The 22144-nt window shown below is 40.2% G+C and overlaps 1 protein-coding gene across 9 annotated transcripts in view; it reads right to left on the bottom strand.

The window, feature by feature from the left end:
• adck1 (aarF domain containing kinase 1) overlaps window positions 1-22144 on the bottom strand; it is a 178379-nt gene that overhangs the window by 64509 nt on the left and 91726 nt on the right. For all 9 annotated transcript variants that reach the window (XM_028565224.1, XM_028565223.1, XM_028565222.1 and 6 more), the window contains one exon: window positions 10653-10856. In XM_028565224.1, the coding sequence (XP_028421025.1) occupies window positions 10653-10856 (204 nt within the window). The remainder of the gene's footprint in view (window positions 1-10652; window positions 10857-22144) is intronic.

The following is a 22144-nucleotide window of genomic DNA, read 5'->3' on the forward strand; positions in this document are numbered from 1 at the left end:
ATAACCTCTGCTGGTTAAATTTATACTTTAACCAGTCCCTCCAGGAATTCACAATGTTGCAATCAACAGTAGTGCAACTTGCAATTTTGTCCAATCACTGCAACTTTATTGCAAATTTGACCAATAACCAGAGCTTCCCGTGACTTTCAACAATGACAGCAGTCACCCGTGCCAGACTTTTGGTATCTGACGCTGAGAGCCACTGACTAAGCGGGATTGAGATGTTGACGTACGTCGCCAAATTCATTTTCTTGTTTCTGGTATGAAGATGAGACGGGGTTGACCCAAACACCATTTACCAACAAAACACACAGGGAAAAACTGTGCAGAACAATTCAGACCGTCCAATCTGTAAACATTGTAACATCAAAGTATGCTGTAACGATTTGTTACTCTAAAGTCGCTAAAAAATGCTGTTTCAATCCTGTCTGCTCGCTGCAGCGGGTGGGACTGCTGCTCAGTTCTCCACGCAACTGAAACACACACACACACACACACACACACACACACACACACACACACACACACACACACACACACAAAACAACTTATCGCCTTTTGCCTTTCTTCTATTTGTATAGTGTGCTGATATATAGCCTACACTGACAACTTTGAGTCCATGTTCTGTTGTGAAAGACAACAGAACATGGATTTTATTAAAAATCTCCTTTACACTCCAGGTTTACATAGAATTCAAACTGAACAATCATGATCTGGCCATGTTATTATGGGTATTTACTTCCATAATTGTTGGATACAGAATGGCTTGATGGCGTGTTAAGATTGAATAACACATCCATCCATCCTGTGTTGTATTGTAATATTAAAGTACCCCTTAAAGTACCCCTTAATGTCAACAAAAAGTAAGAGCTGAAGTTGCTGCCATACTAGTTATTAATTATTTTACATGTAATAACTTTTTTTTTTAGCTGACGCTTTTATCCAAAGCAACTTACAATTGCTATGTCAGAGGCCACACACCTCTGGAACAACTATGGGTTAAAGGGGTGGTTCAGAATTTTGGACATAAGACCTTATTTCCAAGTTAGCCAGTGTGAATACCGTTTTCAACACTTTTCATGCAGTCCTTCCAGTTGCAGAGTTTGCTGGTGCTAGGCTAGCGCAAGTCCACAGTATCTCTCAACTCCACAGTACACCAAAGGCAAATGAATTATAACGCCAGACTCCATCCATCCATCCATCCATCTTCGTCCGCTTATCCGGTGTCGGGTCGCGGGGGGAGCAGTTCCAGCAGGGGACCCCAAACTTCCCTTTCCCGAGCAACATTAACCAGCTCCGACTGGGGATCGAGGCGTTCCCAGGCCAGGTTGGAGATATAATCCCTCCACCTAGTCCTGGGTCTTCCCGAGGCCTCCTCCCAGCTGGGCGTGCCTGGAACACCTCCCTAGGGAGGCGCCCAGGGGCATCCTTACCAGATGCCCGAACCACCTCAACTGGCTCCTTTCGACGCAAAGGAGCAGCGGCTCTCTCCGAGCTCCTCACGGATGACTGAGCTTCTCACCCCTATCTCTAAGGGAGACGCCAGCCACCCTCCTGAGGAAACCCATTTCAGCCGCTTGTACCCTGGATCTCGTTCTTTCGGTCATGACCCAGCCTTCATGACCATAGGTGAGGGTAGGAACGAAAACTGACCGGTAGATCGAGAGCTTTGCCTTCTGGCTAAGCTCTCTTTTCGTCCAACGGTGCGATAGATTGAATGCAATACCGCACCCGCTGCGGCCGATTCTCCGACCAATCTCCCGCTCCATTGTCCCCTCACTTGCGAACACAACCCCAAGGTACTTGAACTCCTTCACTTGGGGTAAGGACTCATTCCCTACCTGGAGAAGGCATTCCATCGGTTTCCTGCTGAGAACCATGGCCTCAGATTTAGAGGTGCTGATCCTCATCCCAACCGCTTCACACTCGGTGATGCCATCAGGACCACATCATCTGCAAAGAGCAGCGATGAGATCCCCAGCCCACCAAACTGCAACCCCTCCCCACCCCGACTACGCCTCGATATCCTGTCCATAAATACTACAAACAGGATTGGTGACAAAGCGCAGCCCTGGCGGAGGCCAACCCTCACCTGAAACGAGTCCGACTTACTACCGAGAACCCGGACACAGCTCTCGCTTTGGTTGTACAGAGATTGGATGGCCCTGAGAAGAGACCCCCTCACCCCATACTCCCGCAGCACCTCCCACAGTATCTCCCGGGGGACCCGGTCATACGCCTTCTCCAAATCCACAAAACACATGTAGACCCGGTTGGGCATACTCCCAGGCTCCCTCCAGGATCCTTGCGAGTGAAGAGCTGGTCCGTTGTTCCACGACCAGGACGGAATCCGCATTGTTCCTCCTCAACCCGAGGTTCGACTATCGGCCGAACCCTCCTTTCCAGCACCTTGGAGTAGACTTTACCAGGGAGGCTGAGAAGTGTGATACCCCTATAATTGGCACACACCCTCTGGTCCCCCTTTTAAAAAAAAAGGGAACCACCACCCCAGTCTGCCACTCCTTTGGCACCGTCCCAGACTTCCACGCAATGTTGAAAAGGCGTGTCAACCAGGACAGCCCCTCCACACCCAGAGCCTTGAGCATTTCTGGACGGATCTCATCAATCCCGGGGCTTTGCCACTGTGTAGTTGTTTGACTACATCAGTGACTTCCGCCTGGGAAATCGGCGACAATCCCCCATTATCCTCCAGCTCTGCCTCTAACATAGAGGGCGATTAGTCGGATTCAGGAGTTCCTCAAAGTGCTCCTTCCACCGCCCCTATTACCTCCTCAGTTGAGGTCAACAGTGTCCCATCCTTACTGTACACAGCTTGGATGGTTCCCCCTTCCCCTCCTGAGGTGGCGAACAGTTTTCCAGAAGCACTTTGGTGCCGACCGAAAAGTCCTTCTCCATGTCTTCTCCAAACTTCTCCCACACCCGCTGCTTTGCCTCTTTCACGGCAGAGGCTGCAGCCCTTCGGGCCCTTCGGTACCCTGCAACTGCCTCCGAGTCCTCCGGGATAACATATCCCGGAAAGACTCCTTCTTCAGTCGGACAGCTTCCCTGACCACCGGTGTCCACCACGGTGTTCGTGGGTTACCGCCCCTTGAGGCACCTAAGACCCTAAGACCACAGCTCCCTCCCCGCAGCTTCAGCAATGGAAACTTTGAACATTGTCCACTCGGGTTCAATGCCCCCAGCCTCCACAGGGATGCACGAAAAGCTCCGCCGGAGGTGTGAGTTGAAAGTCTGTTGGACAGGGGCCTCCTCCAGACGTTCCCAATTTACCCGCACTACACGTTTGGGCTTACCAGGTCTGTCCAGAGTCTTCCCCCACCCTCTGACCCAACTCATCACCAGATGGTGATCGGTTGACAGCTCTGCCCCTCTCTTCACCCGAGTGTCCAAAACATACGGCCTCAGATCAGATGAAACGATTATGAAATCGATCACGATAACGCCAGACTATCAATGTAAATGTCGCATTGCAATAGTTATACTTTGTTCTCTATAGCTGGTAGCATAGGCTACAGCAGCGGCAGAGTGATATTACCTAGGCAACCGAGAAAGCTGGTTCACATGACAATCACGCAAGTTTATTTACCTGCCAGGCTACAACACACATAACGTTACCGGTACATGAAAGCACACAGGCTAGCAATTTGCATGTAAAATGTCTGAGTTTACATTACTTTTTTGTCAGCAATTACCTAAAGTTAGCGGTTAGCCCAGCCAGGTATCTACCAAGAGCGTAGCTATACCGTTAGCTACACTATTGTCTCTCTCCACAATGAATTAAACCGTAACGTTATTACTACAAATTCGCAACTTGAGTAGAGTCTTGGCCGGTGTCTTGATGTCCAAGCCAGCAGCAAGAAGCCACAGTTGGTTCCTTTCTGGATCTCGCAATGGAAATTTGTGGAAACTTTGTGGTGCCCATCTGTTTGATTTATTTTTACAATTTGCAAATGCACACTGAAACACTATGTTTCCTAGTCCTTAGCTTCCAATCCAATGCTTCAATACCAATGTACAAGGCTACTACTAGCTATCTAGGTGTCCTGAGTGTAGTGCGCTTTTCTGTTTACTTTTTGGCGCAGTACTACTAGAAGTAGTGCTACTACTGAGAAAACTTCTGAGAAACTAATGTGTATGCAAGGGTAGTTTTATTTCTAACATTATTCTATCAACAAACATTTACATTGATAGTATGGCATTATAATTTATTTGCCTCGGGTGTGGGTAAGACTGTTTTTAATGGCAGGCTAGCATATACTGTTGACTTGCGCTAGCCTAGCACCAGCGAACTCTGCAACTGGAAGGACTGGATGAAGAGTGTTGAAAACTGTCTCCACTGACAAATAACACACTGGCTAACTTGGAAATAAGGTCTTATGTCCAAAATTCTGAACCTGCTGAACTTGCTCAGGGACACATTGTTTGATGTATCGCAGAGGGAATCAAACCCAGGTCTCCCACACCAAAGGCATGTGTCATATCCACTGCGCCACCACCACCACCCCCCCCAGCTCTTACTGGACTAATGCTGCTCCTACTTGTAAGTGGTTGACAAAGAGGTTGCAAATACAATTACGTCAACATGGGAAGTGCCTTTATTACGGTGGCCGACAGGGGCAAACACCCTGCAACTTAAGAAAACACATGCAAATAGACAAAACACAAGCAAATTAAGAAAACAACTTAAGGGAAGGCATGACACGGGAGCATAGACTGTATATTAATAATATATTATTTTATTAATAATAATAATATTAATTTAATATACAGCCTAAGGAGGAAAGAGCATGAGACGGGAGTTATCTTTTTACTATGCAGCCATACCCAACTCTAATAAAAAGGCAGAGTGATCTTTCCCCGTGGATCCAGCTGTTCCACTTAGCTGCTCCCTCTAGAGGCCTGGAGAACTTCCGTTGTGTAATCTGGATGCAGCGTTTTTGTGTTGCATTGGTTTTCGGGGTTTGTGTGCTTTTCTTTTTGCATCGTTTTTTATTTGCAGCGCATTTATGTATTTGGTTTTGTTGTGTGTATTTGCAGCACGTTTGCTGAATGCTGCACGTGTGTTGTCAAATTAATGAAGTTGTTTCCTTAATTTGCTTGTGTTTTGTCTATTTGCATTTGTTTTCTTAAGTTGCAGGGCATTTGCCCCTGTCGGCCACCGTACTTTATTTTTGACAGGACAGCTTAGACATCAAAGGGGAGAGAGTGGGGGAATGACCTGCAGCAAAGGGCCGCAGGTCGGAACCGAACCTGCGGCCCTGTGTCAAGGACTGAGCCTCTGTATATGGGTGCGTGCTCTACCAGGTGAGCTACCCAGGCACCTGCTTATATATAATTTAAGCAGGATAATCCAAAGTGACCCAAGGTTACAAAGCATAACATAATCAGCAGATGTTAGTTTTTTATGGCTCATCATGGACAATCTCAGTTTGGTTATGCACGTACTGCCTGAATCTCCATATGCACTTATTCCACCCTGCCTTGACAAAATCCCAAGTGCCCATGATGCACTTTTGTTTTGCCATAGCACCAACTGCATGTAATGTTTGGCCAGGAAAGAGATTGTCTTTGGTAAAACGACACATTGCACAAGCTGGCCTTTCAGCAGTTTCACTCTCTCTGTTCTCCAAATCCATGCACAGTGTGAATGCATATGTCACAAATGGTGCTGAAAACAGCATGGCACAACTCACTACTCGCCAATATCCAATATGAGAATGCATACACGTGTTTAAAAAAAAGCCAAACGGAAATTATGCTAAAGCTGTTCCCTTGACTCCAGAGCTGCCTGGCAGTGCTCATCAGTGTCACTTCTTCTCCTGCCACTCCATGACGGAGGAGGGCTGATTCATTCTGCTGCCCTCTTTGTAGACAGAGGGGTTATATTACCATCTTTTCAAGGATAATGATATCCCCCACAGATACAGGAAGAAATCAAACTGAATACACACCTTAATTTAAAAAACATTAATAAGAAAGAGAAAAGTCTTTGAATTACAGGGGAGCAATTTGATTTGACTGTGCAAGTGCTCTCTCTCTCTCTGTATATATATATATATATATATATATATATATATATATATATATTTATTTGCATTTACAGAAATATACCACCTGTTTGTCAATGACTCATTGAGACCTGCTTCTTTTACCCCTTAAGTATGAAAATGTGCCCAATGAGAAATCAGATATTGAGAATCCGAACCTAATGGCAGACAGAAAAGCTGAGAATTCAACAATTGGACCTGAACATTCATGGTGTACACTGAACTGAAAGGCATATCAGAGAATTAAATGTAGCAGTCAATTTTTGGCTGAAAATGACTTTTCCATATTATACATACATTTCTCAAACAGTCATTGTGAAAGGAGTTGCTACACTTTCACTTTTCTTTGGAAAGGCCTGAGCAGAAACTGTATAAGTTTGCCAGTAAATCAATAAATCGATCAATTGATTATTTGTTTTTTTTGGGGGAGTCTTAGGCAGTGAATCGTGTTTGGTGCTTTTTCTGTACCAATGTGATCAATTGTAAGACAGATAATATATAAATGTGTAAAAATTACACATTTCACACAAAAAATGTAAAGATAGAAACCACAAGAATTTAGTTTTTTTGTAATTTCTAGATCTTTAAACTGTAAATCTTAACTTAAAAGTCTCAAGTAAGTTCTATGTATGTCAATGAGAAGAAATTTTCAAGAAAAATAGAAGAACAAAAATCTGCTGCAGCCTGCTTTGACCCAAAGTTAGTCACAATCCTTTCATATTTTGGAATGGTCTTCAGCCTTAGATCTGATTGCAAATCACAAGAAAACATTTAGAGGTCATTTTACGATATTTTTGCTTCTATCTGGCCAATTCCTGCTTTGTTCAGTATCTCATGTGTTTGCCCCTTCATTCACATTAGGGATGAACGATTAATCGTTTTCAAATTAACATTGCCATTTGAAAGAATGCGATTAGCTAATGAATGAATCGTGAAGACCGCAATTATTCAAATGTGAAATATTTAGTTGATTGATTTAACATTTCTTATTCCTCTTTTTTATTATTATACTTAATAAGATAAATGCTGGAATAATGTTACATATCCCAGATTGTTAACAGAAATGTCCTATGTTTAGTGGATCCTTCATGTATTTTTTATTACTTTATTTAACATGATCGTAGAAGGTGCAATATGTGGCTAAAAAAAAAAAATCGCAAATCAAATCGGAATCGGAATATGCAGCAGGAAAATCGCAATTAGATTTTTTTCCCCAAATCGTTCAGCCCTAAATCACACACTGATTAACTTAATTCTAGTGAATTTTAGAATGTCTTTTGAGATACACTGCAGAATCACTCAGGAACTTTTGTTTTAAATAAAGGTCCTTATTATATCACCATCTTGATCTCCTTGAATAATTCATTAAGTTAAGTAAGTCGAACATAGAGAAATCCACGACATCATCATATAAAAAGCAAACATTGCCACAGAACAATATCTCTACAACAGAATCAGTGATTTGCAAAACTAGCCAACATTGTCAATACACCCAGATATTAAAGGTTTAGGTACTTTGGTTATAAACCGCATAATGCTGCACAGACTGGATCTGTGTCGTGTGGGGAGCAATTTGTTCACTGTTCCTGAATTTGCTCATGTAATGTATAACTACGTATACCAAACCATTTCTTTAACATACACATACACTGGGGGAGTATGCATACTCCCCAGTGTTGTCTGTGTGTGTGTGTGTGTGTGTGTGTGTGTGTGTGTGTGTGTGTGTGTGTGTGTGTGTGTGTGTGTGTGTGTGTGTGTCTGTGTGTGTTAAAGAAATGGTACTCTATCTGAGAATGACAGCACAATGCCTTGCCTCCAGCAGCCTCTAAAAGGCTGTCATAACAACTAGTTTGAAAGCAAACGCCATGCTTTGTACTAACAGCAGCATTATCAGCTGCATTAGGAGTATGGCTTGGTTATGAAATGAAATGGGGATAGAATGTCAGACATATCCACTCCTGCTTTATTTGTCCTTTTTCCTGCTTGCTGCGAAGCACACGTGCAGGGACAAGCACATGCGCTTACCTTCAGAGAGAAAACTGTGAGCCTGGCATAAACCACAATCCAAATCAAAAAATCTAACTATAAACCCAAAGAAACACAAAGAGAACCAAATCCAATAAAAACTAAATAGAAAGCATACATTTAACATTACAGCATATGTTTTGTCTAGGCTATGCACAAATCAGCCATGAGTGCTTGGGCATTCACTTTGATTATTCAACTGATGGAGCCCCAACAGAATTTAATTAGTAAAAAAAGATTTTTCGCAAATCTTTATGCGCACCTGAAATTACTTCAACAACTTAACTTCAACACATAATAAAACATTGAACATGAATATTTTGCTGTTTTTAATGTGTTGCCTGATAACTAGGACAGGTGTTCTTTTCTTGTTACATGAGATTCCAAAGTAGAAGTTCAATGCCATTGTATGGAGAAATTAAGTTCAGGTTTAACTTGCCTAACACAATGGCCAGATATGATCTTTTTCCAACTTTCTGACAGATAGTTAAACATGATTTATCAGTTTTTCTACAAAAACACTGCTTGTAATTTGGGCTGCAGCCATCGATTATTTTAGTTATGGAGTATTCTACCAATTATTCCATCGATTAATCGAGTAATCGGATAAGAAATACTTTTGTTTTATTGAAGAGCAATAATATACAATAGTTTGGTTTAATTTTAATTAATTAAAAAATTAATAAAACAGCAACATTTGTATTGCCTAGATTGCTTACAATATCATCTCTGAAAAAACTAAATATATTACCGGTAAGTGCATTTAAGTGCCATATTACATTGTTTTTAAAGAAAACATTTTCTGAAATGCAATAACCTCAAACTAAACATTACCTTAAGTTGTGCAACTTAACTTTCAGAACTACAAGTTTCAACCTGAGACTGACCTGTATATAGGCCTATATGTAAATATTAGTTATACTCAACCTGTTTTCATTTATATATTTGATTACGATGTCACACAGCTCTGTTACACTTATGCTAGTAGATCGTTGATAAGCTGTTTCTCCGTGAAGAGAGAGAGTGAGAGAAAATGGTGCACAACAATCAGCTGTTTTTCCCGGCTCTTTAGATCAAATTGTGGTCACCACTACGTATTTTCTTGTCTTTGATTTTGGTAGTTGTTGTGTTTGGTGTAGTTTTCATCGTCCATACCATGTGATTTACTTTTGTTGGGTCCGCTTCGTGGAATGGATGATTAAGTTAGACTCAATGTTTTCTGTTGAGATGCTGAAGCATTGACATGGTGCTATTATTGTGGTAAGCTAGTTCGATTTTGCAGTAGACACACTGTACAGAGTTTTCGTTTTAATTATGTTTAAAACTGATTCCAAACTTTGGACGCTTTCTGTTGTTTTCTCCAGCCTGTCTCTTCTCTAAGCCCCTTACGCTCTTTCTTCATTTTGTAATCAGTCTTCATGGCATGTGTCGCCAGCAGCGTCAGCCCGGTGTGCGACAGTAATAATCCTCTGTGCGGAAACACCGTGAGCAATACAACGTTTGTAACATTGATTAAAAGAAGCTTCGAGGCAAATCATTTTGCATCGAGGATTTTTAGTAATCAAATTATTCGAGTTACTCAAGGAATCGTTTCATCCCTATTTGTAACATAGCAAATTTAGCCAAATTAGTATTTAAATCAGAAAAGATCTGATAAAAAAAGAATAGTAATAACACAAGGCAACAGTCATTACTGCAAAATGTTTTAGTTGAGGTAAATATTTGTCGGGAAAAATGCTGAAAAATGTATGTGCTCAATTTTATGCTCAAATACAAGCACAAAAATGTGCATAGAACACAAAAAGTCCCAGTTGCAATATGTTGTATCTATTCAATAAATGTATTTTACTCAGCGCTAAAGGCAAGGTTAACAGTGCAGCTACAGCCAGGACCAAAACACTACTGGGGATGGGGCCTGCTGATGCTCAAGGTATAGAAACACTAAACTTAAGTTCTACAAATAATAATTCAGTTTCACATTCACTGATATTTAGGCCCTAATGACGGACGGATATAAGCGTGCATTTCCAGTTTTGCTGCAATCTCCAGCCAGCTCTGGCGGACTTGCAGGTCACAGTTCATCTTTAACTCAGTCAGTCAATACAAACAATGCTGCGCTGTGAAATGGAGCAGTTAGTATTATAGTGTGTTTCATCATCATTTTTAGTTGGTCCTCACACTAAAACATTAAAACTGTAGCATCACTCTCATACACACTCGCTCTGATTAATAATTATCTATTACCGACATCAGAAATACGACATCATGTAAGAAGCTGGAATAGACCCACTGAAGGCGGGGAGGAAAAAGGAGACACTAGAGGCGCTGATGGGGGCAGCACCTTCTCTCTTTTCTCGTTTTCTGTAGCATGCTTACTCTGACATGCCTACCGTGTAGAACAATAAATCATTATGTTAACCCCCGAAGCAGGCAGAGATTAATTTAAACAGATAAACACTGTAATGTTTAGTTTATGTTATAGTCCAAGATTATCTAGACTCTGTTTAGTGCTCACCTGAATAACAGAATCTGACCGAGATTGAGTATATTGGAACTTACCTCCTTGCTGAGGTCTTCTCTAATGACCTGCTTGACCTCCTCCATGCTGCTTTGAGGAGCGCGGCTGTGGAGCACCTTCAGTGTGGATGTGTACTCCTGAGGCAGCAAGTAGTCTAGAGCACCGAGATGCTGGCCCACCTTGATAAAAGTACCCCGGTTGGCACAGCACAAGTCTCGAAGACGCTCCGCCGACCTCAGATGCACCTACAGGTGATGGACAAAGAAAAAAAAGAAAAAGTCAGAAACAGGATACAAAGTCTCAAGGACAGCAGGAAAGACTGTGGGGTTCATTAAAATAGTGCACTAATCAGATTTCATGGCATTCTGACATGAAATATCTGACATGCAATTTTAACATTTTGACCTGAGGATGGATCGTTCAGAAAGCTTTATTGCAATATGTCCACTGAGACAGCCCTGTTAATAAAAATGACAGCAATGGTCATTTGTACAACCAGCTTAATGTGACTTTCAACCACACACTGATTCAAAGCAGGAGATAGTGTGTTGTTCTAATAAGAACAGTGAAAAGTTGGAGGGAAAAGATCTGTGTGTACTACAACTTTAAGAGCTTGGGAAGACTGGAAAGAATTTATTCCCTTTTTCTAATACAGCACATCTAAAATTTTGCAGTCATGAAATTACAACTCAGTCTCACAGCACTTCGTGAAATAATCACATAATTGAATCTATTGATTTGTGTACCTTGACACGATTTTCCAGTTTTTTTTAGTGACACTCAGCACGTTTTTTAAAGTAATGTATTTCAATAGGAAGCATCTTTTGTGTTCACAGCACAATTCGGGCTGCAGCAGAGAAGCTGTATTGCTTCGCCATTATTGGCATTTTTAGTTCTATAACAGCTGTTTTAATCAACATTTATTCATGAGATCATGGTTTACATTTATTTCTCTTAATGTTGTTATTTCGGTTTCTATTACGGTACCAGGGCACCTGGATTGCTTTGTTCTTTATTGATATTTTTAAAACTATAACGCTACATTAATCAACATTTATTTACAAGATGTTATCATGGTCAATTTCTTTATTTTAATAATATTTTTGGTCTGGTGAAGTATGGACAGAAGCGGAGCGCATTTAAAGCCGAAATCCCACAATGCAATCCGGTCATTCATATCATAGAATCGGACAGTGAACAGGATTCACGGGAAGTGTGTGAAAATGTAATAATTTTGTAAGTATTTATAATTTTAACTGCTTTAAACTGTATATGGTTCAAGGTTCATCCAATATCATTGTACAACACAGTGTTGCACCATGAAATGCAGTTGTAGTCTCTTTATGCTACACCAGAAAAACAACACAAAAACAGTAGTGATTTCCTGTAGTGCATTTTCTGAATATGCAGAACGAGGAATGTCAACAGCAGCAACAAACACACTGGTAAATTCTTTGGACAGATATGGTTCTTAACATAAAAAATTCTACATCAGAGACACATTGTCCATTAACTATTTTAGTAAGTTTTAGCATAACTGATGTAAACATTTTCTATTAAACTTGTACAGAATGCAGGCTACGTACACAAGTATTTGGAATGGGAAAAATAGTTTGCTTTGTTTTTAATCGGTTTATTATCATATGCATTAGTCCATAAGGGCCTATTCGTTTTTTTTATAATACAGATCACAGCACAAAAATAATTAAGATGTTTTAGAGGATGTTTTCAAGTGTCCCACTAAATCTGTATTATGAATACAAAACGTCATGAACTGTAATGTGTTCTATTTGAAATACATTCTATTGATCAATACATTTGATCAATACAACTATTACCATGTTATTACCGAGCTGTAAATGTAAGGTGCTACCCTTTTCTTTACCGACTACTCAGTTAATGCTTACAGCAAACAAAGATATTTTAGACTATATATATATATATATATATAGTTCTTTTCCAACTTTGTGACAAGAGTTAGTGTTGGTTTGTGTTTATCCCTTTTCTAAATTTCCTTTACATACAATCTGCTCAATGTCTTGGTCTACTGGGTCACACACTGTTATTGAAATTAAGATAAAAAAGAAGAGACAGAAAAATTCAAAACGGGAGTAAAATATTCATGTTGTAGAAGTCAAAATTATTTAAAAGTTGAACAAAAGTATAACTACAATACTAACAATACAACATATATAACACATATCTAAAAATGTGTATTAAGAACAGAGGTACATAATCAAATGACAGACTGATTAAAGGCCCTGGATGGTGTGTGTGTGTGTGTGTGTGCGTGCGTGCATGCATGCGTGCATGCGTGCGTGCGGTATGTGGCCCCATCCCGTCTGTCCCATTAGATCCAGCTGGAAGTGATAATGCTTATAGAGAGCTCATCTCCTGAGACCAGTACAAATGAAAAGCCGTGAAATTAGCTCCCTTTAACCTCTGTAACCCCAACTACACACCATAAAAAAACAAGGTGCACACACACACACACACACACACACACACACACACACACACACACACACACATTCCCACTGGACCATTTGACATGAGTGTCATCTGGGCAATGGCGACAAAGCAATGGCAGAAAGAAGTCGCCAGAGATTACCAGATGAGCCTTGGTGCTTGAAGATGCAGTATGAAGCCTTTTTATAAAACCTATCATGACACCATTAGAGCTTTGTACTCATGTCTGACCATATGGAACAGTAATGGTAAAAGCTTAACACATAATTGGTAGAACCGTTAATGTGGTTTATCAAACAAGAATGCATCCAAATTAGATATTTGGGTTCAACCATGAATTCCTATCCTACTTTATTAGAAAAACATACTTTATATAGCTCTTAATACAAAACAAAAAAGGTGTGTCTATTTTAAGTCAATCCCAGAGGTAGGCTATCAGGGCCAGCAAGGCCTTCTCTGCTGGCCAATAAATTATATTTTTTTTTTTTTTATATATATATATATATATATATATATATATATATATATTTATATATATATAAACCATTTTTTAAACAACATACAAAACATACGACTTGCAACATGAACACATTCTTGGACCTTATCAAAGGACCATAGGACACAAAGTAATTGGCTGTCCTCGGTCTTACATTTCCAACAATTCTAAAACAATCTGGAGGGAACCCAATAGAAGCGATTTATAATCTTGAACTGAATGAGGTGCACCCTCACATCGCGTGACATAGTTTTAATATGCCTACAGATTCCGTTCCACTACTCATCATCCAATGTAATACTGAGATCCCATTCCCAAACCCTTAGCCAAAAAGTGTGTCCTTATTAAGACAACTTGACATTAAACAGGATGACATTATGTCAAGCTGTCATGACCAAGACAACTTCTGGTAATGTTACTTTGATTAATGTCAACTTGTCATAATCAAGATAACCCAAACAATGTCAACTTGTCATGACAAAAACCGAATGACACTTAATGACAGAAGTCATAAACGTTTATGACTTGTTTATAACATTTATGGGGGGATGTGGGGAGGGGCTTAGGAGACCATTTTGGGCTTTAGCAGAAAAGGGAGAGGGACTGAGAAGTTGTTGATGTTAAAACCTTTTGGCTAAGTCTTGGATCTTCGCAATCCTACCTACAGCACCTTTAAAGGGAGTTTGTGAGCGGGTAAACCACCCTTACAACTTTTGGCTGGCGTCAGGAAGTATCGCGTGATATCAGGTCTCGCGATGTAACAAACTGCTTCACGGCACTGCACACGTACGCCCATTTAGGAACCAGCTAACAAGGTAGCAATGGGGTTTTTCACACTATCATCATGGCTGAGCCGGCAAAAAAAGAAGCAGAAAGCTAGGAAAGTATTGTCGGAGGAACAGAGAAAGAGGAAATGCCAGACTGACCGAGTGAGGAGTCAGACATAAGTAAACATAGGAGCTGCCAAATATCTATTCTGAAACTGTAGGGGGAGCTCTATAGAGAAACCTGCAAGCAAAAAGCGACCGAAACTGCATAGCGCCCCTTTAAGCTGAGTTGACAACCATATATTGAGAAAACAAGACAGAAAAGTTACTCTTATATCGAAATTGTAAGCTGGAATGTCAGGGGAATGAGAAAATTGGCCAAACTAAAACAAGTACTGAATAGGATCAAACATCTTAAATCCAAAATAGTATTTCTGCAGGAATCTCATTTGATTGCTTCAGACACACATTACCTAAGTAAAAGATGGCCAGGCCAAGTGTTTCATGCTTCTTACAACACTCACGGGGGAGTAGCAATCCTCATACACAAGTCCATACCATTTCAAGTCACAAAAACTATTGCACAAATTTGACCAATAACCGGAGTTTCCCGTGACTTCAACCAATCTCAGCAGTCCCACGTGCCAGACTTTACGTCAGTATAATGTGACTCTGAGAGCCACTGACCAAGCGGAGTGAGAGAGAGCTTTTTTCCGATACGAAGACGACACTCGAACATCTCACATTTACCAACAAAACGTACAGCGAAAGGCCGTGCAAAATATTTCAGACCGCCCTGCCAACCTGCATACATTTTAACATCAATGGACGCTGTAACGTTTTTTCACTCTAAAGTCAGCGTCTGCTGTTTCAATCCAGTCGGCTGTCTGCAGCGGGTGGGGGCGGGGCTGCTGCTCTGTTCCCCCTGCTATTGACGCGCACACACACAAACACACAAACAAACACACAGTGGATGCAGGAAAAACCGGAGATGAGACAACACAATGACCTAAGTTGACGACAGTTACTCCCGTTATTTTAAGTGCAATGATAAGTTAAAGTCCAATAAATACTTTATCAAATTGTATGAATGTTTGTCCCAGGCCAGGTTAGGAAATTAACTAACAATGTAAAGATCAACAAGCCACTGACACATATGTTCAAATTTGATTAATTCAATAAATTATTATTTTTGTCTTAAATCCACCAGCCATTTTCATATTATACCAACATTTTTATTATACCAACATTTTTATTATACCAACACACTGGATCGGTTCGCAACCGAGTGTGAAGCGGTTGGGATGAGGATCAGCACCTCTAAATCGGAGGCCATGGTTCTCAGCAGGAAACCGATGGAATGCCTTCTCCAGGTAGGGAATGAGTCCTTACCCCAAGTGAAGGAGTTCAAGTACCTTGGGGTTTTGTTCGCGAGTGAGGGGACAATGGAGCGGGAGATTGGTCGGAGAATCGGCGCAGCGGGTGCGGTATTGCATTCAATCTATCGCACCGTTGTGACGAAAAGAGAGCTGAGCCAGAAGGCAAAGCTCTCGATCTACCGGTCAGTTTTCGTTCCTACCCTCACCTATGGTCATGAAGGCTGGGTCATGACCGAAAGAACGAGATCCAGGGTACAAGCGGCGAAATGGGTTTCCTCAGGAGGGTGGCTGGCGCCTCCCTTAGAGATAGGGGTGAGAAGCTCAGTCATCCGTGAGGAGCTCGGAGTAGAGCCGCTGCTCCTTTGCGCCGAAAGGAGCCAGTTGAGGTGGTTCGGGCATCTGGTAAGGATGCCCCTGGGCGCCCCCCTAGGGAGGTGTTCCAGGCACGTCCAACTGGGAGGAGGCCTCGGGAAGACCCAGGACTAGGTGGAGGGATTATATCTCCAACCTGGCCTGGGGAACTCGGGATCCCCAGTCGGAGCTGGTTAATGTTGCTCGGGAAAGGGAAGTTTGGGGTCCCCTGCTGGAGCTGCTCCCCCCGCGACCCGACACCGGATAAGCGGACGAAGATGGATGGACGAAGATGGATGGATGGACCAACATTTGTAGCATCCTGAGCCTTTTTGGTAAGGTTACTAGGAAAACTCAGCCCAGAGTAGTTTTATTCTCCCCAAAACAAGTTTCCATTTTATTTTTAAAGAACTACACAACTTTTTTGTAACTTTCACTGTCTCCCGCAACTTCACTGCAACAAACATATGATCAATGATCATGCTGCCGTGTCTATGGAGTTACATTTGGATGGGGTTGAACGTTGCTTTAGATGGAGGTTGCAAGTATTTTTACTACAGGACCCTGGCTTTGTCAAATACGTGGGGAGCTGCATTGATAAATACAGACAAAACTACAGCTAGCAATAGATGGGAAGCATTTAAAGCCGATACAAGAGGAGAAATTATCAGCTACACAAGTTCAAAAACCAAACGATTGAACCAAGGGTTATGGACATTAGAAAACAAAATTAAAAAAGCTCAGACCGAACTTGAATATTGACGCTGAAAAAAATATGTGATCTATGCGCTATGACAGCTAACTAAGATAAATTAACCACAGATAAGGTGGCTAAAACTCTAATGTGGACTAAACAAACATACTATGATGAAGGGGAAAAAGCAGGAAAATTACTGGCCTGGAGGATAAAGAAAATGCAAGCTGAAAGAACAATTAGCAGTATAAAGTCTCTGTCCAGCAGCTTGAAAACGGAACCATTAGAGATAAACAACACTTTGAGACTTTTATAAATTGCTATACACATCAGAATATACAGAAAACAGTAAAGAACAGAATACATTTCTTGACAAGTTTAAATTTCTAGACTGTGCATTAACAATAGAAGACCTTTTCGAATCTATAGGGGATATAAGTAGCAGGTAAGCCCCTGGATTGGATGGGCTACCGATTTTTTAAGTTTAAGTTTTATAAAACATAAAAAAAAAACTTGCAAGACTGCTTCTTGATATGTACAAGGAATCGTTTATTGAGAGAGAACTTCCAGATTAATTAAGATTAGCTACAATAACCCTAATATTGAAGTAGCCTCCTACCAGGGACGGACTGACAATCTGTGCATTCTGGAAAAGTCCAGAACGGCCATCCAACCGATGGCACAAAAAAAGTCTAATAAAGCGATATTAACAGCCAACAGCAGGGGGCGCTAATAGGATCACTTATATTCTATGTGTAAAAAAAAAAGCTGAGGAAGAAGAGTAAGCCTACATCATTAGACGTGACAATGGCTAGTAGAAAACGTAAGGAGAAAAGTGGATTCAAAGAGGGCCAAGTCTCTCGAGACTGATGTTGCAAAATGTAAAAAGCTCACAGAGCAAGAGGCTTTATAATAGGCTGACTTTATCCCTATCTTAAATTGCATAGTCAGCTATCAACATGGGTGTGCATCATGATTATGAAAATGAATGTGCCATTTAGCGCTGTCAAACTTAACGTGTTTAATAATTTCTGTTTTTGAAACAATTTGAAACATTAAAAGTGTTAGAAATTAATCGCAGGTTGACCGCGATTTCACTTCTTTGTATATGAGATTTTGTAGTGAGCTCACTTTTGCTGCTAGGATGAAGACTATGATATTGAATTAAACGGAAAACATCAGGCATACATTGGTACTACTATAAACGTGCTAACAAACAGGGAAGGGGGCTAAATAATTCACCAAATTTAACCAAAAGTTTAACCAAAAAATCCTAGCTTGCACTTTCTGTCTGTCTTCCATCAGAGTGCAGTTTTTCCTTGTCTTTCATATTTGTGTTTACTATTGTGGAACTGGCAAATACCTGATTTGTGAAAGCTTCACAGACAAAATTGATAGGGCCTAGTCATTTTCATCATTTCACAGCCTTAATATGAATCAAAAGTGTAATATGACATTGACAAAATATTAAATAGGTTATTCAATGCTAATTATTTAACAAAAAGCTAAACATATAATATTACATCATCAATAATAGCTAATAACCTATCTTTAAAATCATTTGTTTATTGAAGGTTGAAGATAGTTGCAGCACAAAAGTGCCAGGATGTCCCAGGATGCTCTACATCACAATATTTCAAACGGCCCAAGTCAGATAGTCACAGCCTGGGAAAATTTCTTACCACCCTCAGCAAAAGCCTAAAAACATGTTTTTAGATTAGATGTTTTATAATTATTTTATTTTCAATGCAGATGTAATGGCAATTTTATTTGAAGGCTGAGGCTTCATTAATAAACACAATTCCAATTATCATCATTGGTTTTGAGATGTTACTTGCTGTGAATACCTTGTCTGATAGTATCAGGACATTCTGCCTAGTGATGGGCCTATTTGGGAGAAAGTCCAGGGCTGTTTTTTAGCCCCAGTCCGTCCCTGCTTCCTACTGAATGTTCTTCCTACAGACCCATTAGCTTAATAGGTTAGGTTAGGTTAGGTTACTTTATTGGTACCCATAGGTAAACTAGTTTTACAGTCTATGAGGCAGGACATGCTTAAAACTTTGTAGACCACAACATAACATACAATACACAAAACATTAAAACATATAAAACAGGTAATGAAACATGTACAACAGTACATGACAAGACCAAAGTGCTTGTGCTTGTGCGTTTTGTAAAAATAATTTTAGCGTTTGTTTAACAGAGTGATTGCTGCTGGTACAAAACTATTTTTAAATCTTGTAGTTCTGCAACCAAGAACTTTTAGCCTCCGTCCAGAGGGAAGATACTGGAATTCCCTATTCAGAGGATGTAGACTATCTTCTTTGATAGCCATAGCTAGCCGCTGTAGTTGTTTAGCATACAGGGATATGGGGTGCAGCTGGGACTCCCCAATCAGCTTACTTGCCCATTTTACAATTTGGTTTAGGCGATTTTTGTGCTTGACTGAGACACAACCAAACCACGCCACTAGGGAGAAAGACATAATAGTTTCGATAAAAGCATGATAGAATAATGTCATCATGGTCTTGTCTATATGAAAATGGTACAATTTTCTCAAACAGTATAGACGCTGTTGTCCTTTTTTACAGACAGCCTCACAATTCTCCTGGAAATTTAATTTGTCGTCAATAATTGTCCCTAGGTATCTATCTAATGGGATGCAACACTAAAATACTCTGTAAGGCACTTTCTAGAAGACTACACCGACATCTCCCTTGGTTAACTGCTGACGATCAACAGGGCTTTGTGCAAAAACAACAAGGGTATCACAATATCAGAAGAGTCTTAAATATACTACATGAACGGTAAACGCAAAAGATACAGCAATCTTAACATTGGATGCATGTCAATTATTTGATAGGATAGAATGGGGTTATCTCTTTGATGCATTCCTAAGGTTCGGACTAGGTAAAACTTTTCTTCAATGGATAAGATATTACGTACAAACCCAAATGCTGAGATTTTAACTAATGGTAACATTTCGCGACCATTTAGTTTACAAAGATCCACCCGACCGGGGTGCCCCTTGTCCCCAATGTTATTCATACTAGCAATTGAACCCCTAGCCATGGCCGTGAGAGTAAATACAGGACTATCAGGCATTACAATTGGGGGGGATAGATCATCGTATCTCTTTATTTGCAGATGATATTATATTTTTCTTGACAAAGAATATAGAAAATATAGTATTCCCCCTCCGAAAAGCTTTTAGTAGCTTATTTGGGGTTCCCCATTTCACGCAGCTTACATATGATCCTTCTGAAATTGTGTTTAATTTTACATTCATGACGTGTGAATGATGACATTAATCAATAATTTTGGTGAGTTCTCCGGATATAAAATTAACAATCTTAAATCAGTTTTAATGTTTCTTAATGAGGACGAAAGACTTAGCCCCATTGTAAATCTCCATTTGTGACGATTACAGAAGGTTTTAAATACTTGGGTGTTAAGATTACTCCCAAACGCAGTGACGTAATGTCGGCAAATTATAAGCCCCTGATAGACAGAGTAAGCGAAACATTCGCTGGTCCAACCTATATCTACGATTGTTCGAATAAATATATTAAAAATGACCATTCTCCCCAAATTCTTATATTATTTTTAGGGCTGTCAAACGATTAATGTTTTTTAACGATTAATTGCTGAATTTCTATAGTTAATCGCGATTACGGTAATCGCATGTTTATCACATGATTTTGCATTTCAGAACAGTTTTTAAGTACATATTAACAATGGAAAGCAATTCTTACCAGTGTATCTTGATTGGGAATCAAATGAATGCAAGGAAAGTTACTTTATGAACTTGACTTTAAGATTTGTATTTGTTTATTATTTATTTACTGTAAACAAAAGAAACATTTCTGAATCTGTCATTATTGCACAATTCCTCCAAGTACCTAACTAAAAAACAAAAAATCCCTATCCAGGGTTGGGTATCGTCTTTTTTTTTTCCGATACCGGTGCTAAAGCGATACTTTTAAAACGGTGCCTGTGCCTAAACGGTGCCCGAACTGGTATTTTTCAATAAAGTAAAAAAAAAAAAAAAAACAAAGGGTAGTAAACAACAGTCGGCGACTTGTTTATTGCTAAGGCCATGGTCAAAATTAAAGATTTAATAATAATGTAATAACTATAACATAACAATAACTTATTTCACCAGTAAATTGCTGTTGAACGAAAAAAACCACCATGAGGCTACCTGTTTTGTGTGTTTAATTCCGACAACGGCAGCTGCTGCGCTGCAGAGCAAGACGGTTACGTCCCAGTGAAATACAGTCACACTTTACACTGTTTAACGTTAGCTGTCAGCATCTTAACCGTGTTTAATCCTGCTAAAGGTCGGCTAACGTTACCTGCTGTCAGGTGTAGTGTAAAGTCAGGCACCAACCTGAGTCACGTTAACTGTACTATGCTTAGCTCGTAGGTGGTAGCTCAAGCTTGACGTGCTTCGTGATATTTTAATTTGGCTTTAAACAATGTGGATATGGCTTTCGACTTGTCTACGAGCCGTCCATTCAGAATTGTGTTGCTGCTTTCTCCATCACGCCTGCAGCAGCAGGAGTTGTTACGAGGAAGTATGGCAGCTTGATGATAAGTAAAGCATTGAGCATGGGTCTGTCCCAGATTTACCATTGAATTTGTATCTTTATTCTTCAGATATTAGGAACTCCTTTTCACTCCTAGAGGAAGTCACACTTTCCTTTTCTTAAAAATACAATTTTAGTTTGGCATGCTGCACACAAGCATGTCGGTGGTATACCTGTGTTGTCTCAATTTACAGTTTGCACCCGATAAGAAAGAGGGAGGATTTAGAATATGGCATATAAAGGGTATCTAGAAAGTGATGGACCTCTATGTAAATGGGGTTTTGTTTTCCTTACATCAATTATGTCAGAGATACCAGGTCCCGAAAAAACATTTCTTTAAATATTTACAATTAAGAAGTTATTTGTCATCCAAATTTAAACAGATAATGTGTATATCAATACTTGAGGAAATAACTTGGGAATTTGGGAGAGAAGGGCCACGTATCTAAATACTAATACACACTGCACGAAATCAACAATGGATAAACTAAATGCTTGGAAAATTGATATACACTAGGATATTGATGAGGCGGAATGGAACGGGGCTTGTTTAAAAGTGCAGAAACAGACAATAAGTCCAAGGTTTAGGTTACTTCAATAGGCCAAAGGCTCTATAGCTAAACAAAACAACTAAGGAGAAAGAGATGAGCCCTGTCTTGTTCCCTTTGCAAGAGCAAAATATTCTGAAATTAACCAGTTAGTTTGCCCTGCAGGCTCTGGGTGCTTATACAGCACCTTATTCCACTTCATAAAAAATTCTGCCATACATTTTAAAATTATAGCCC

Source organism: Perca flavescens, chromosome 20 (assembly GCF_004354835.1).
Source record: "Perca flavescens isolate YP-PL-M2 chromosome 20, PFLA_1.0, whole genome shotgun sequence".
NCBI classification, from domain to species: domain Eukaryota; kingdom Metazoa; phylum Chordata; class Actinopteri; order Perciformes; family Percidae; genus Perca; species Perca flavescens.